The sequence below is a fragment of the Castor canadensis genome, chromosome 12 (genome assembly GCF_047511655.1).
Source record: "Castor canadensis chromosome 12, mCasCan1.hap1v2, whole genome shotgun sequence".
Classification (NCBI taxonomy): Eukaryota; Metazoa; Chordata; class Mammalia; order Rodentia; family Castoridae; genus Castor; species Castor canadensis.
In genome coordinates, this window is record NC_133397.1 from 61,620,662 (window position 1) to 61,638,728 (window position 18,067).

General features: G+C 38.4%; 1 protein-coding gene across 6 annotated transcripts in view; it reads right to left on the reverse strand.

The window, feature by feature from the left end:
* Nucleotides 1-1,302: 1,302 nt before the first annotated feature.
* The window catches only part of Paip2b (poly(A) binding protein interacting protein 2B), a 38,920-nt gene continuing 22,155 nt past the window's right edge, over nt 1,303-18,067 (reverse strand). For all 6 annotated transcript variants that reach the window (XM_020180952.2, XM_020180953.2, XM_020180951.2 and 3 more), the window contains 3 exons: nt 14,663-14,811; nt 9,372-9,548; nt 1,303-7,485 (listed from right to left, as the gene is read on the reverse strand). In XM_020180952.2, coding sequence (XP_020036541.1) covers nt 7,429-7,485; nt 9,372-9,548; nt 14,663-14,800 — 372 coding nt within the window. In that variant the 5' untranslated portion in view covers nt 14,801-14,811 and the 3' untranslated portion in view covers nt 1,303-7,428. The remainder of the gene's footprint in view (nt 7,486-9,371; nt 9,549-14,662; nt 14,812-18,067) is intronic.

Genomic DNA, 18,067 nt, shown 5'->3' on the forward strand with positions numbered 1-18,067 from the left:
GGCAACCATAGCTGTTTCTAGTTCCCATCACATTTAGTAAATGGGTTAAGGTTGCTTACTTTCCACTCAGGCTCTATTACACAAGTTGCAGTGCAAAAAAAACAATTTTTTTAATGACGTTCACCCCCTTTAAATTTGTATTCTCCCAAGAAGGTAGCAGGAGCAATTCATAGGATCTTTGACAAGGTTAAGAGAACCTAGAACAGTCCTATGACAAGCAAAGACAGCAATAAGCACTGGACTTAAATAAGGCTAACATTGCCTTTGTCTACTTGTGATTTCGTGGTCTGCATAGCCTTGTTAGTCCCATCCATTCAGCTAACATGTATTGAATGTGTAATGAATGTTCTAAGGATTAAAAATAAGTAACCCCTTTCAGTTAGCGAAGTCAGAACTGCACATTTAAAACACCTGCATTTTAATGTATACTTCAAGTACATTTAATGGAAGTTTAAAAAAGGAACACACTATCCACATCTTCAAGGATGTTACACTCTAATAGGTCAGCCTGAAATACACCTATCTATAGTATCTCAAAAAGCTATAAATAGGCAAGTCCATTTCTTCCTAGTTTTGGAAGGAGGCAGTGATAGGGACCCTAGTCTGGTTCCACAATCTTTTTACTATATTATAAAGCCCCTAAAATAACTGAGAAATTTCAGTCAAGCTGTGTGTAAGTTAAAATGGTACAAATCACTAAGCTTATCTCAATAGCAAGCTGTAGGCCTCACTAGCCCAGTAGCCCCAGTGCCTCAGACCATGCCTGGTACATGGCAGGCTGTCAAGCACTCAGTAGTTAAAAGGCATATATGTAATCTCTTCACTTATTTTCTAGGTAGGAGTTGACTTTGCCCAAACAGGAAAATAATTATCCAGTTGCCCTTTCAGCCCAAGGATTCCCTTTTACCACATCTTTGCTCAAAGTGTACATATCTCCATTATTACCTACCAGGTACTCAGGTGCCTTCAACATGCCAGTCAGTATTTTAATTTTCATTATTCTCATTTTCTAATTGTTTTTAATTTTCATTATTTTAATATTCATAGTAGCTTGGGGTGTGTGTGTGTGACACCTTTACAAATAAACTTCTGGCCAAAGGGTACAAAGAAACTCCTGAAAGTGGGATTTCACTCAGATCTCCCAAACTCAGGCTTTCACTATTCTGTAATCCTATTTGGAAGGAAAACTATGCAATAGAAGCTCATCCATCTTGCAACAGATCTTCCAAACCACACATAGCCCCTTATAGTATGGTGATACGTAGTGACCCAGCTTTAGGAAAAGGCACCACTGCCAATGAATGCATTTTATTCTCATTTTATTGAGATTTTTCAACAGCTGCCATTTGGTTTGAAGAAATAGCAAAAATTTAAACTTTTTTTTTTCATTTTTAAAGTTTTCATGAAAATTATTTTCTTCAACTTTGAAGCCCTGTCCCTCCCCAAAGAAATAATAACTGCCATATAACGTTTAGGGGGAGAAAAAAAGAAACAACAGCTTTTAAACACTTGTGCAACAGGGTAAGGGCCCAAAGTCTAGACCTGTGTTGGATGGAGACGTTAGGCTTCTTCCAGAACCATAAACCATTCATCAAGCATACATATAGCTGTGTGGGCTGTGCACAGACCCTTTGGGACTTTTTGTTCCATAAGCTCCATTCCCTCTCCCCTCTCCACCTCTGCTGTTGGTCCTCCTTCCCTCCAAATATGTCTAACAAAGGCAGTATGACCTTTAATACATGTGCAGCTTTGTAAATGAAGATACTGTATTTACAAAGTTCAGATTCCCCTGTCCAGTCTGGGGAAGGAAAAAACACTGCACTGATGGTTTCATTTTCTTGTCTACTCATATGTTTGTAATTTTTAAATGGACATATCAGATACTTCAGTGTTTCAAAAGTCCTGACTTGTAATAGCACAAAAGTTCCTTGTGAGAAAAAACATTGCAAAATTATAAAAATTTCTGCTGCTGTTGAGGCTCCCGTGGAGCTTCTGATGACAAAGATAGTTTAAAAAGTAGCTCATCTGATGCACGCAGCAGCTCCCCTATGAGACCTATGGTCCCATTCAGAGCGTTCTGTTCAGACCACAGAAGTTGAAATCCAAGTTTAAAAGGCTCTGCTGACAAAATGTGCCATATCCATCAATGGGATACTCAGCAATAAAAGGAACAAACCTCCAAAACATGTATGTCAGGACTAACTTCAGAAAACTCTATGCTAAGTGAAAAGATTGACATGAAATGTCCATAAAGGATGAATTTACAGTGCTAGAAAGTAGGCTAGTGGTACCTGAAGCTGGGGGTGGGCCAAGGACTAAGTAAGCATGAAGGATCTCATTGGGAGGGATGCAAACATTCTAAAATTGGATAATGGTTATGGCTGCACCACTGACGAAAGTTACTAAAATCATTTACTTATACATTATGGATGAATTTTGGTATGTAAAACATGCATCATTGAAGTTTTAAAAAAGACTGTCTCCCAGCTACCCTACAAGCTTTAGGTAAACATTTTTAAAGGTTCACAGTCAACAGGGCAGGATTTTCCCTTAATATAGGTTTACAGAGTAAAAATTTTACTACTTTACAGAAAATACATTTTAGGGGTTGGGAACATAGCTCAGTGTTAGTGCTTACCTAGCATGTGCAAGGGCCCTAAGTTTGATCCCCCAGCACCACAAAAATGAGAAAAAAATGTCAATTTTTTTGCAGTATTAAATAGACTAGAATGTTTCTTAATTTGTGTTAAATAAAAGATAGCCTGTAAGAAGGTAGACATAGGCAAGAAAGTTCAGCAAATCTTTCAAATGACATTCTTGGCAACAAAATCTAAGTGGGTTTTTTTTACATAAAAATTTATAATAAACATGGTGCACAAGTTTCTTTCCTGTCCCCTGGGAGCAGGAAGTGTGAATTTCTCTGCCGACAAGCTAGAGAGCAGTGTATCTAATTGCCTATTCCCATGACTTCCTTAACAATAAGGCTGACTGGGAAGGAACATCAGTAGGGGGTTGGGCAGTGAGAGCAGAAGGCCAAATAGCTGTAAATCTGAGTGCTTCCCTGTTGGTCACCAGTAGTAGCTGTAGCTTGAGGAATTAAGGGGGAAAATCCCAACCTCTTTCCCAAGTGTTTCTTAACCAAGCCTATGGCAGCAGAGCAGGTGCTGTAGGAGGCATTCCCTACCACACAAAGCAGCAGGAACTATGGCAACAAGGTTGGGGGGGTAGGGTGGAGCTGTGAGCAAAGGTCAAGGTCCCCATTACACATCAAGTCAGGGTCAATCCTTCTGTTCTCTACCCCCCCTGCCAACCTAATGATGTTGACATTCTCCTAGAGGAGAGTGGCTGGGGTTACACAGACTTTCCAAAAGTAGGCATCTCCAAATCTTGCTCAGATTTGTCAGATCTCTATAGGTTCCCATCCTCAGCATTCCCTAAACCAACATTACTTGCATATAATACCAAGACTCTTATTGAAGAGACCTCCAATCATAGGAGGGTAGATTCAGAAACACTTGTCTCTAGTGTTTGTAGCAGCCATAATGCAAGAAGATTCATTCAAGCTGCTTCCTTTAGCTACCTCTTCACACAATTTACTAACTTTAATTACCAGGATGTTTACCTGGCTTGCTTACTTCTCAACCTCTCTAAAATTAAGACAAAGCTTTCACATTATAGCAGAAGACAATTTGGAAAAATACTGCTTAGTATTTCACTAAAAACATTTATTTTTAAACCATAGTTATAATTATAACCTTAATTAAAGGGATCCCAGCTATTGTGACTGTGAAAACTAAAGCTACTACAAAGATCCAGCCTTTTCTTTACAATCCTTTGTGGTTTGCCTGTAGATGATTCCTAAAAGACAACTACTGTGGAGAGAAACTGGTTCCAGACCCAGAGCTGTATGTGCCCAGGCCTAGGCTATATCCTCAAATTTTCTGTTGCAGTTCAAAGTGTAGAGAAACTGAAAGGGCATTCCTTTAATAATTTTTTTCCATTGAAGAGAAATTGTTTCCATTTTGTAATCAAGCAAATAATCACAATACTCAATCGCTAATAAAGTAATAAAGATTGGCAACTGTTAAAAATATATGTTCTTTTTCTATACAAATTCTCAAACTTATAGTTGCCAATTAAAAAAAAGTCAAAACAGAGTAGTGGCTTAAATTCAACATCAAAATTATCACTTATAAACACAAGTCTTGCCATTAAAAGGTAAAGGTGTTCAGCCTGGCCAATATCCAGAACCTTCAAGGAAAAGTAACAGATGCTCCCAGCCCTTCCCAGCCCTTGCAAGAAGGGCTTGCAAAGCTCACATCTCACATAAATTTTCTGCCAAGAAGTTGGCAAACTCTAACCAGGGTTTAACCTGAAGTGGGGGGAAGGGGGAACAACTGTGCTTATACCACACAACATAAAATTGATGGTGAAAGAGGTGGGCTACAGGAAGAAGTGCAAGTATTACACATTAAACAAGGGATTCACCTTGCTAGCTGCTTCCTCAGCACATTCTGCATCTGAGTAGAACCAGGAACTCTAATCCTCAGAGTCCAGGTTCATTCAGTAATACTAACTTTCTTACTACTGACCAAACACATCTTGTGAAATCCTGCTGAAGACTGATATCCAAAATGGGCCAGCACAGCAGAGGGCAAGGCAAAACTCTTGGACCACACCTAACAGTTTGCTTACTCTGGCATCAAAAGATCAATCCTTCAAGATGGAGCAATGGCTACTCTGGGTCTCTGTAAGCCTTTCCAGATGGGTAGCTAAGCCAGAGTACATTATACTCTTTGTGACGGAGATGCCCAGGATCTTCAAAAAGCTCTTTCCTTCAACCACAACAAATTTCCAACAGCTTTCAGCATTCTAAGTTTGGACAAGCAAATACAGACTGCAGCAGGAGCAGCAGTCCCAGAACAGAGATTTCTTCTATTTACGAATTGCCAACACCCTCTCCTTATTAGAAGCTGGAATAAAGTTTCTTTACTCAGAGTCCTCCCTGAAAAAGACTTAACAGTTTCATTCTCTGGAGTTAGAGGCTTTGGGAATTAATGTTCATGTCTGGCAATACAAGTTCCCTAAGCTATTCTCCTATGACTCATAACCTAGTGAGGAAGGCCATTTTTCAAATTATGCCACACTATAAGACTTAAATGAGGAAAACATTTGGGTTTGCATTTTAAATATGGCATTATCCTGTTGTCCAAAAAGTCAACAAGGGAGGTTGGGGACATAGCTCAGGAGTAGGGTGCTCGCCTAACACTCATAGAGGTTCTGAGTTCGATCCCTAGTACCACAAAAGAACACAAGAATAATCAAAAACCTCCAACAAGTCAATAAGGGAACTCATAAGAAAACGAGTTTCTTCAGCTTTCCAGATCCTAGTCCTTTCCTTCCAACCTCTGTCCCACGTCCACATACTGAATTTACACTGACTTTATTTCAAGTTACATGATCTTTCCCTTAGATGACTTATCACACAGCACAGCAGTACGTCATACAAAAGCCACTACATTCTCAAGTCTCTGCAAGTCCTTGTCCTGGGAGAATGGCCAGGACTGGATACTCTTTCACACCTGACAAAGCCACCTACATCTCTATTACAAAGCCAGCTCCTGGTGCCTAGTTTAGTTCTGTTGGAATACAGTAAACTTGCCTTATTTGTGGATTTATTATACGCAGTTTTAATTAAATATGGTCAAAAATAATTTTTTAAAAAATCAAAAGAAATTTCAAAAACAAAGAATTTAAGTTCCCACCCATGCAATCATTACACAGCTCAGTTGATGCAGAGAAGCTCTAGGTCAATCCTGCATTATCATGAGTTGTTTTTAAATCATTGGATAATCTGCTGTTTCCCTGTCCTTATTTTTGTGAAAATATGCCTCTCAAAGAGCAAATGGTGCCCCAAAAGCAATGTTAAAAAAAAAAAGTTAATGTGTTTAAGTGATAAATTGCAAAATTTTAAGTTCACTGAAAGGCAGCATGTCTTTAGCAGAAGTTGGGCAGCGTTACCGGAAAAACAAATCAAACATCCGCACTACAGGACAGTACTGAACTCTCTGTATCCTGAGCATCTGTGTTTTTTCTTTAATGGCGGTCTCCTTGGAACCATATAACTTGTGGATAGCAAGGGTCTTTTGTGTCAACAAAAAAAATACCAGTGAGTTACTTAGGCAGGAGAGACACCAAGAACATACCCAGAAAAGTCAATTTTGAAAACCTGAAAAGCTGGGTGTGTGGGAACACTTAAGTAATAGTTTTATATACCCAATACACAGTCACGTGAGTCAAGCAGGACTCCTAAGGTTGTTTCTGAGTTCCTTTGCATAATTCTGTAAGGCAGGGAGAAGCATTCAAACTGTAAATTGAGTTCCTTGCTAGTGTCCTATAAAATATATTTCCTTCAACAAGTGCAGAAACCTTTCTGAGGGAATTAAGATACTAGGAGAACCAAGTATTGATGGGACTGGAAAAAAATTATTCAAGTTTAAGACACAACTAGCAGGATTCAAGGATGACTTCTCCAGGCTCAAGCTGACAACCACAACAGTAAGCCTGTCTTCCACAACAGTATTTTTTCTTAAAAAAAGAATAGGATTTGGGGTAGAAAAGAGATGGGAATAATCGTTGTGATGGTCAAGGTGTAAATCAACCCTAAGCACTCTTTCACCTTGTAAATGAGAAATCTGATGGTAGTTGTAAAAAGCTACTAAATGACTCAAGTGACAATCACCAAAACAGTAATTAAATGACTCAAGTGACAATCGCCATCATAGGCCTCCACTTCTGATTTACAATTTTCATCAATCATCAAAAGTTACCACGAGCCAAGAACTTTAAGGCTTGTGTTTCCTTAAGTGGGGTTCAGGGTAGAAAAACAAGGGTGTGGCAGGACACTGGTAATCCCAGTTCATTGTGGAAACTTCAGGGCCCAGGGGAGCCCTTCATCTTCTGATTCGCATCACCTGTTTCTTCCACTTGTCTCTCTCTCTCTTCCTATTCAGCTTAACAGACTCCAAAAGTAGCTCCAGGTGCTCCTTCCTCCTGGTAGGTATACAGCAGTTTGAGAGGGTATTTCTTAAATACCCAATTTTCCTTGGTCAGCTTATTTTGTTTAAACACAGGCAGTAGAACATTCCTGACAAAGGAAAAGCAATTGCAATTTCCTCAACTCAAAAAGAAAACAACAAAATAAAACAGGAAACTGCTCCAAACAAGTCAGTAGAACAAAAGAGAAATACTCAGAGGCTTGTAGAATAAGACTGAGCACATTACTCAGAATCACAGTATCCAGTTAAACAACCATTCCCCTTCCCAGCTGTGCACCCCTTGCCCACCCCCCACTTCAGCTCCGCCTTTTTGTGCATCACTATCCCCAGATGTGGGGACAGACAAGCCCTCCTCAAAGCTTCTGTCAACTCAGTACTTCACTCCTGGAATGAACTCCTTGGCGTCTGGGTTCAGGTTACTTTTGCTCTGAAATAACAACCAATAATAAATCTCAAGTCAAGCCACATTTTAAAATGTATTTCCTCCCCACTTGAATTTTTTCTTTTTTTCATTTGCTTGCTTGTTTTATACAGTGCTGGGGATAGCATCCAAGGCCTCACACATACTAGGTAATACTTCTACCACTGCACCAGCTATACCCCAGTACGTACCCACACTCCCCATTATTACCAGTACTTTCCCTTAGATTTAAGGAGAGAGAGAAATAAAATTCCTTGTAACTCAGGCTGTTACGGATGGGCTGCTCTCAACAGCTCCTGATACACTCAGCCCTGACCAATCTCATTTTTTCCTTCCTGCTTTAGATTTGCTTTCCTTCAGGATGCTTTCCAAAATTTCAGCAGCCTGTAAGTTTGACTCTGAAGAGTTTTTTTTTTTTGTTTTTTTTTTCCAATTCACTGAGTACCTTAACTTGTGGAAAACAGAGTATTGCATGAAATTAGTCTGGTAACCACAATCTCTACACAATCTCTATTTTTCTTCATCTTTCTTTACTCTCTGGTTATCTATGCTTTTTTTTTCTTTTTTTTTTTTTTTGGTGGTACCGGGGCTTGAACTCAGGGCCTACAGGTTGAGCCACTCCACCAGCCCTGTTTTTTGTTAGTTATTTTTGAGACAGGATCTCTCGAGTTATTTGCCATGGCTGGCTTTGAACCGCGATCCTTCTGATCTCTGCCTCGAGTGGCTAGAATTACAGGAGTGAGACACCAGTGTCCAGCTCTACTCTCTTAAGAATACCCCAAATGTTGGCAAACTGCAGGCCACAATCATTCAGAACATGAGTTGTGTGAGAACTACAATGTTCATAGAACTGACATTACATAAACATGGAAGGCAGGGAATTCACTTATCTGGCCCAACTGCAAGCAGAAAATGGCCTCTTAGGAGTACTGTAACAGGTACTTAAACTACTCTTGCTGAAAAGCACTGATTCCCTTAAACTAACTAAAAGCAAGGTAAGAGTGACAAATCCCAGCCACCATTTTGTATCTGTCTTTGTTCTAAGCCATTTATTTTGCAGCAACCTTAAAATCCAGGAAGGATAGGACTGATCAATAACATGTTTGCAAGGAGGGATAGAGAAAACTGCCCCTAAGGAAAGCAATACCAGAGCAACAATGACTGGCTCATCCTAACCAGCCTTATGCCCTCAAGTGATGCCAGTGATAACAACTTCTCTGGAACCCCTCCTAAAACAAGGGCAGATAATGATCTGAGACTGGGCTAGCATACATTTTGCCCCATCCTAATTCTTTTTCTATTTAAACCAAAACCTCATGTCTGTACCACAAAAATGGCTGAAGTGCTTCCTTTGCCTCTTCCTGACTGTACTGTGTAATAAATGACCTTTCTCTGCCCTTCACTGTTACTTGTTTATTTGGCACTCTGGGGCTAGTAGATGGACCTTACATATGGAATCCCTGGAGTTTGGTTTGGGACCTGAAACTCTGGTTTCAGCTTGTTCCTTCCAAAATGAACAGGCAATTTTTCTAACAGAGTCATTCAGAAATAGAGTATATTAAATAGAAATAGCAAGAGAAGGACAATAGCAAATGATCATTTGACCCAAACATCTATTTTCAAATTTTATCCTGTCCCAATTCTTCTTTGAAAAGCCCAGCAGGAGAAAATGAAAGTTGGTGACACTGGCAACAGCACTATTTTCACAGTGTTCTGTGAGGAGCAACACATCTCCATTGCACCCTCTGATCAAACTCATCTGAAGAGTGAAGAGGCGGCAGCTCAGAGGGCTCCAGAAACTCATTGAAGGTTGTAGGGACAGAAAGAGTCTGTGACTCCAAATCCTATATTCTTTTTACCACATCACCTGGGGAACTACACGTTGCTCTTACCAAAATATCCTCACATTCATGACTGTCACTGATGGACAGTCCATTTAACTGCTGCTGCAACTGTCCCATGGCCTGAGGCAGGTCTCGTGCTGGAATGAACCAGTCTTGGTCTTCCTCATCCAGCATCTCCTGGAAGCAGCGGTCTAAGAAGTCTTGCTCCTGTAATTCTTCCTCCACCTGCAAGCAGAGAGGAGCAGCTCAGATCTACTTGTCCCAGAAGACTCATCCTTTCCAGGGTTTCGCCAAACCCTTTCCTTCAGAGGTCCTTCTGCAACTCAAAATGATCTCATATGAGATCTTAATATTAACATGTTTGTAAAGACCAGGTAAACATAATTTTAATTTTTTCATTCAAATTCCATCAATAATAAAGCTGACAAGATAGTTATTCAAAACAGCAGAAATTTCAGGCCTTTACAAATCTTTTAAGATCTACAATATGTAACACAGATATTTTCCATTTATATGGCCTCATGGACAACTGTTTTACAGCTTGAAAATTTCCTCTCCATTTTGTTAAGAAGCAACCCTTCTTAAATTTCCCATTTTATAGGAAGTATGCAAAAAATGTAGGAAGTAAGCAATTAGGCCATTATTTGGATATTGGAGATTAAATCAAAACCAAGTCTCAGCTCTTGGCCCATCTTTCTTCTGAAAGATATGAAGAATACTTTCTGGCATATCAATACAAAATTATGACATCAATGCAGTATTAGCTCAAGAAAAAAACTGAGTATTTTCTTTGATTTTTTTGGCGATTCTGGGGCCTATACCTTGAGCCACTCTGTGAGCACTTTTTGTGATGGATGTTTTCGAGATAGGGTCTCACTAAACTATTTACCCGGGCTGGCTCTGAACCGTGATCCTCCTGATCTCTGCCTTCTGAGTAGCTAGGATTAAAGGCATAAGCCACCAGCACCCAGCTAAATTTCTGAATATTTAAATAGCTCCACATTTCTTAAATACTACCCAAACTAAAGCAATACAAATATATGTAGGGTTTTTGGGGGTTTTTTGTTTGTTTGTTTGTTTACAGTTCTTTACACACACCACTTAGTAAGAGAGTGATTCACTGAAGATTTCAGTGACTTCAATAGGATTCAATAACATTTCTGTCTGGTCTATAAGCCTCACACTCAATGACATCTTTTCAAAAGATCAATGACCGTCACTCTAGTTTTTGACTGTTATAAGGTGTTTTGCTTTCATGCAGCTTGAGTTGAATAAGAAGAAGAAAGAAATTGGGAGTCTAGTTAGAAACCCTGATACAGTGTCTTCTGACTTACTGACAGAATATCTAAGAAAAGAGAATAAGATGCAATCTGATGGTGGTAAGAATTGTACAGTTAATGGGGGTACATAAATGCTTCACATTTGGCAAATACCTTTCCTGCAGCCTGCCTGGTGACTAATTCACAGCTCACTAATGCTACCATCAGACAGGAGGTCAAACAAAAAATAAATTATAGCCTATAAATGGCCTATAGGTACTTCATGAATTCAAGTCTTGTTAAGATTTAAGAAAAATATTTCAATTTGACAATTATCTACACATTTTTAAATCTCAAATTATATAATTATGAAGTTCCTAAAATAACTACAACAAAATGTTTCCAAGCCACAAGACTTATGACTTTGTGTTTGAAATTTCCTGGTACTTTCTCTCTCCATTCTTTTATATATTCTGTTCCTGAAGAATTTTACTTCTGATATCTCTCTTTCAGGGCCTTGTCAGATAAACCTATCTCCCTTATTATAGCAATAACTGATTTTTTTGTATAAAAGTTGGGAAATTAGAACTAAGAAAACCAAAATAAAAGAAAAAAAGTCACTCTTAATCTCAACTCTCAGAAATGGATGAATATTGTTGACATTTTGGATTATACTTCTGATTTTTACTTACTAGATAACCCAAGGGAAAGTGACAGGATGGTAATTAGAGTAAAAGAAAAAAGTCCTTTAACTAGATACATGCAAAAGACCCATAGGATTTACAAATTCACTATGCATTTTTCATCTCTTTCCATATCATGGATAGTTCAGTGACAGCACATTTTGTAAACTGCATATAATTATTTTTTGCCATTCCTCACCTTAATCCAAATGAGTCTTTTTCTCTTCTTTCTTAAAAATTCTGTATGTGTGGGGCTATAAACCATTCACATTTATAATTAGTATATTTGATTTTACTTCTTCCCTTCTTTCAGTTATATTTTCTAAGACCTTGAATGAGTGATACTATCTTTATTGGAACTTAATCCTTTCTCCCCTCAAAACTGCATTTCTGTCTGATCTATCAGCCTCACATTCAATGACATCTTTTCAAAAGATCAATGACCATCACTCTAGTTCTTGAGTGTTATAAGGTGTTTTGCATTCATGTAGCTTGAATAATAAAAAGAAAGAAATTGGGAGTCTAATTAGAAACCCTGATACAGTATCTTCTGACTTACTGATGGAACATCTAAGAAAAGAGAGTAAGATGCAACTTGGTGGTAAGAATTGTACAGTTAACAGGGGTACAGAAAGAACTAATATCAACCAAATCTCAGATCCTAAACCCTCCTGCTCTCAAATGACAAATAAGATTTCTCTGAAATCCTCAATCCCCTGGCTTGACATTGCATAACAGTTTCAAAATAATGTTGCTAGGACTGGAGATATAGCTCAGTGGTTTAGTGTTTGCTTCAAAATAATGTTGCTAAGCTAGTATTACCTGTGACATATTAGAGTTGTGGGAATTTGAGCAAACAAATGTTTACCTGCTTATCCTTTCTAAGACCATGGTATTTACTCCAACCCTTGAAGCTATCATCACTTTCCTAGTCCTCCCATAACAAGTTACAATTGTGAAAGCTTCTAATCCATCTCATGTGTGTGTGTGAGTGTGTGTGGGTGCGCGCACGCATGCACATGTGTCTCGGCGGGCTCCTAGCTTTCCATGCACCCTACCTGGGTTTGCTAAACTCCCATATATAGGAGTTCAGAGGACCCACAGTGCAACATCTGGCTCTTAACAGTTCCAATCCTAATCAGTGGGGTTAAGAGCAGCACATCAATGAGTATTATCAATGCCAGAAGAAACTGTCATTATCATTATTTTTGGTGGCACCGAGGACTAAACTCAGGGCCTTGCACTTGCTAGGCAGGTGCTTTACCACTTGAGCCTCATACCCAGCACAAAGCCAGAAAAAATTATATAATTATCAATAACTTATTTTTCAGTAAGAGACTGAAACTACAAAACACAAAAGCCAAACACAACTACGCTAAAATCCCATGGAAAATTCATCCTAGGGCTGGAGGTGTGGCTCAAGCAGTAAAGCACCTGCCTAGCAAAGTGCTGAGTTCAAATCCCAGTACTGTCAAAAGAAGAAATTATACCTTCACTCAGAATTCTTAAACATCTGTTTTATCTATATTTATTTTTAAAATGAAATGCAGTTTCACATTTCCTATAAGCAAATAAAATTGGTAAGTCCAAAAGCATAGAAAAAACAAACTCACTACCATTCTGCTTCTTATTGCTCCACAGTGCAAAGCACTTAATTTCATATTACTCATAATAGTTATAGAACCACAGTAGTCCCTAGGATTAAAGCTGGAGTCAGGGCAAGATAAAGAACTTCTGCTTTGTTGGTTTGGTTCTCTGGGATTAGGGAGCAACTTGTTTGATTTAAAATCTAGGAATCTCCTTCAGTGGTTTATAGTCACCTATAGAAATCCAATAAACAAATGTAGCCAGAATGAGGCTGAGAGCAGGTCATCTCTGCAGGAGTTACTGTGTAATATAAACTATGTCTAAGAGGGTATATCATAGTGTAGAGGTATCTACAAATCTATTTGGTTATGCATGGGCTCAGTTGATTACTCTAATGCTTCTGTCCTTTTTTAAATTAGCACGATAGAAAATTATAAATGTATACCTCCAATGTATGGTCATGCTGGTCTTTTACCATATGAAGAGACTTCTTAGTCATTCCAGATGAGGCCTCCAAATATTTTTACATTATTCTAAAGCAAACCGTACCCATTTATTCTGTACAGACTCACATTAAAATATTATGCCTGCTGAGCTACATGTATTGAGACAAACAGAAGGATCCTAGGGCACTGGGCCAGGGGTTAAACACTGTTAAAATTCTGTTGAGATTGTTAGTTTTGTGTTGAGCTTTCTTTTAATCTTTACTGTAAGTATTCTATTTTTTTTTTTTCTGTAAATGAGGAAAACCACAGGGAGCCAGCAGTTCAAGTCTTTGAAAATGGCAGTAGATAGACCCTTTACCTATGCTTGGTAGCCAAGCAGTGAACTGTCAACCAAGCAGCCACTTTTTGTAGGATAGACTGCTCTCCTGGCAGCCCAGCTGTTTTGGACATTTCATGATCACTCTGGGAACACTCCAACTTCAAGGACTCCTGTTCCAGGGGGCCTTGTCCTAGTCACAATCACAATCATTCCTGACAACCTGTACAGGCCTTGGAAGGCAGCATTCCAGGTAAGACATGCCTCGGTGAAATTTAGATGACCCTGCAGCCAAATTAAGATAAATCAAAATTAAGATGCAAGGAGGAGCACCTCCTCAGTAACTTTACAAGAAGTCAGTGATTGATACAATTTGGGACTTATGACTTATGATCGATCGATCAGTCCTTACATAAGGCCTGTGATCAGTCTCTATGCTAGGCCTATGATTAATGGAACTGGAAGCTGTACTATGATTAGTGCAAATATAATCCTTCATTTGCATGCCATACACCCTTCCTGGCTATATAACTGAGATACTCTCCTGTGGTGCTCCCTAGTGTTGAAACATTAGTCCCAATAAAAGCCTTCTGAACCCAAGTGGTCTTTTCTTTGCCTGCTTGTGATTTTTATCGTAAGTAGAGCAGGCTGAGTTGTAACACAAAGAGGAACTACAGAAGCTCTGCTGAAGAGCTTCATAGAGTAGCCAGGGGTAAAAGAAGAAGTATACAGAAAGACGAGAAGACGGGAGGCCCCAACTACCGCTGTGTAGAACTGAGGATTTCACTAGTGTCAGGCCCCTGACAACCAAAATACAGAGCAGTAAGCCTCTAACCTTAGCACCTAGAGCTATATGGATCTGACTATTAAGGTCCAGAGCTCAGGGTTTGGAGCTATAAGCCTCTTTGTCTGTCAGCCCAGTCAATAAGCCTTTGGCACTCAAGGGGCCTAGACTACCAAAACCAGTGTGATTTCCACTGGAGTAAAGCAAAAAGACCACAGCCAGCTTATTGGTAACAGTATCATAAGCCTTCCACTTCCTCTTTACCTGTCTGTTGAAATCTTCTTCATTCTCCATCCACATGTACTCTGCAAATGGATTTTCCTTTTCATCATGCCCATTTAACCCTTGGTCCTCTTTGGATATTACATTGGGTGATGTATTTGCCACACTGGATCCATTCATTATGATAGAATCTAAATACGAACAAAAGAAGATCAAATGAATATAAAAATCAAAGAAATGTAAGCCTAAAATATCCAGATTCTTTCATACGCGTGTGAAATGGTAAGCCAAAGATTTTAAATTAAATGAACAGAAACTGTTAGTCTGTGACAGTTATAAAACCAACTATATCCTGAAGATGTATAGTTCCTTAAGAATGAAGAGGAAAAAAAGTCTAGGCTTATTCTTTCTAGGCAAGAGCTATAGGATGGGGAAAAAGGATTAGAATCTCCTCATGCCAAATGTCTAAGATCCTAAAACCAAACCTAGATCGGCTTCCTTAACATTTAAATAGCAAGAGAAAAATGCATTCTTAATAAATATTGTAAGCACTTGCTCCTTATTGATTCCCAAGATGTTTTTCTTTAAAATGTATTTAAGAAATAATATATATTAGTTCTATTAATAAGCAAAAAAAGGAGAAAAAATTCACCAGTTGTCCAACCATCTAGAATTAGGAACAATTAACAATTATATAACCTTCCTGACACCCTGGATGTATATGTAGATATACATACATACATTCTCCAAATATCCTCTCTATGATCACATGATACATGATGCTCTGCCATTTATTTTTTTCTCATTTCTATGTTAATATTATCATACTGTCTTTGTGGGTGTTTCCAGTGTTTCTGTAATAAAGTTTGGATGAACTTCTGTTCATCTTTTCTAATGATTTCCTTAGAATATCTCCTAGAAATGGAACTGCTACACTGTAGATTTTTTAAGGTTCTGATTTATTGCCACCCTGCCATAGACTAAAACTCCATCAGCAGTGTACAAGTGCCTGTTTCCCCAACATTCATGAGTGCTAGAATTTTTAAACCATTTCCAGTCTCATAAGAGAAAGCCTGGATTTTATTATTTACATTGTTAAAAACTTTTTGCTGAGGCTGAATATTTTGATATGGTTACTGACCATTTTTCTATTAAGATATATACATTTTCCTTATCTTTTGTAAAAACTTTTATTGTATTTGTTGTAATTTTTTTAAATAATTTTAAAATTACTTGTAAAAAATTTTATAGCAAAATTTATAAATTGAGGTTATACTTTTTGGCAGCAATTTTTGCTAGACTTAATTTTGTCTACAGCTTGTATGTGTATGCCTGTCCATAGCTCTTAAAGGCACATATGGGGCTGGGTTTAGAGCTCAGTAATAAGAGTGCTTGCCAGCCTGTGCAAAACCTATGCAAAGCCCTAGGTTCAATACCCAACATGGGGGGAGGAGGGAGGGATGGAAGGAAGGAGGGAAGAGGAGGGAGAGGGAGGGAGGAGGAGGAAAGGAAGGAAGGCACCTATGTACTAAAGTAATTGTTTACTTTGGCTTCTAAATCCATTTTGGTATTTTTGTTATCATTTAGAATGACTTTTTCTGTTCTTTATATAAATTTTAACCATTCTCAAAAAACCATTCCAATCTTTACTTACTTCTTTAAGCTACTGTACTAAGTGAGTGCAATGTTAATGCTATTTAATTGTTCTGCCTCATATGCACAAATGATCTCCTTCCAATTAGATTCTTGAATCTTGAAAAACAAGACTGAGGTTTATACATTCTGTAACTCACCATATTAGGGGTTCCATAAATATCTGTGGTTTAATTGTTGGCAACTTATCCTCACCTCCACATGCCTTGGGACTTCTTTAAACTTCCTCTAGCAAATTATTTTCCTCTGGTTTCCATCTTGGCAACACTCCTGAAAGTTTTTCTGTCTCTGGGTACACTAAAAAATTCTTGCTAATCTTCTTTAAAAGTTTCTGCAATTTCCTAATCTGTTTTGGACATTAGAAATCTAATCTTGTATAACTGTGAAGAGTAAAGAATAAATGGAAAAACAGTTCATTGACAGTTCTAAAAGAATTTTATATAAATCAGAACCCATTTAATTCACCATAGGCTCAAGTAGGATGCCTGTATGAATATAAGAATATTTTAGCATATTTTAGAGACAAACAGAAATCAATTCCAAACACAAGTTCAGAATGGCAATTCCATGGCGCGATGGAAGGAAGGAATCCTGTTCTTTATTTTCATCACTTCCATTTGCAGCATAATAATGATAGAAGCAAGTCTTCTCTAAATGCCAGGGCAACTGTATGCATAAGTGTGGTATTCTTAAGTGCAGAGACTGTTAAAGGTTCTCAAGTTTGCTGAGTAGCAGGTTACACTGTATTATTATTTCCAAAGACTCATTTGACAGTTGTTTACAAAATCAGTACAGTAATTTCTTCCTGTCAATATGGAAAAAATCCACATAGAATCAGCATTCAGTTTTCTAAAATATTTGTCTTTATCCAAAAAATAAATTCTGAATGCACATGACTATACAGATAAAAAGGAAAGCAGAGAAAGAAGAACTCTTCTGATTTAACAGCAAGATGGATCACAGATAAGCAAATGGCAGGGTGTACTTATTCACTGAGAAAGGGAATGGAAAATGACCATAAACCCAACGTGGGGATGTTACCTGTGATTTTATGATATGAATATCTTGGGCTTCACCCAGGAAAAATGGGTAAAGCCTTTGTTTTTTTCAGTTTGTTGGCTTCAGAGTAATAAAGGTGAAAAAGTCTCCTCTCCCGCCTGCTTTGGTTTTTTTTTTTGGCCAGTGCTGGGATTGATCCCAGGACCTGTCCACTCCAGCCCCAGCCCTTTGTTATAATGTTGAGGTGCTTTAGGCCTGAGAAAGCACAATCTTTCCCTGACCTCTGCTCTCCTTTTACTTGTTCTATTTTCTCCCCAAGGTAAGGCATAGAAACTAGACTTTCTCTTCCCCAAGGCAAAAACCAAAAATAATACTCTAATCTTTCCCTACCTTCCTTGGAATTGGTGCCATAAGGAAATTCTCTGCCCTATCTTATCTGGTAGTAGATCACAGAGATCCCCATTTCAGAAGGGGTCCTGCCATATACCTGGGAGGAAGTAATGTTACATAGAAAGGCCAAGAAGAGTCTGAATGGAAAGGCTTTGTTGGGTTTCACCACTTAATCTATTAGCATTAGATCATACCATTTTTTGTTCAATCACATTGTAACATGATTGTCCATGTTTCAATCATGCCTATACAATGAAATCTCCATTAAAGAAAAACACCCAAGGACAGGGTTCAAAGAGCTTCTGGACAAGTGAACATGTGGAGGCTTACAGAAGGTGAACACGATGAACTCATCTGTATGCTGGGAGGATGATGTACCCAACTCCACTGGGATCCTTCCAAACC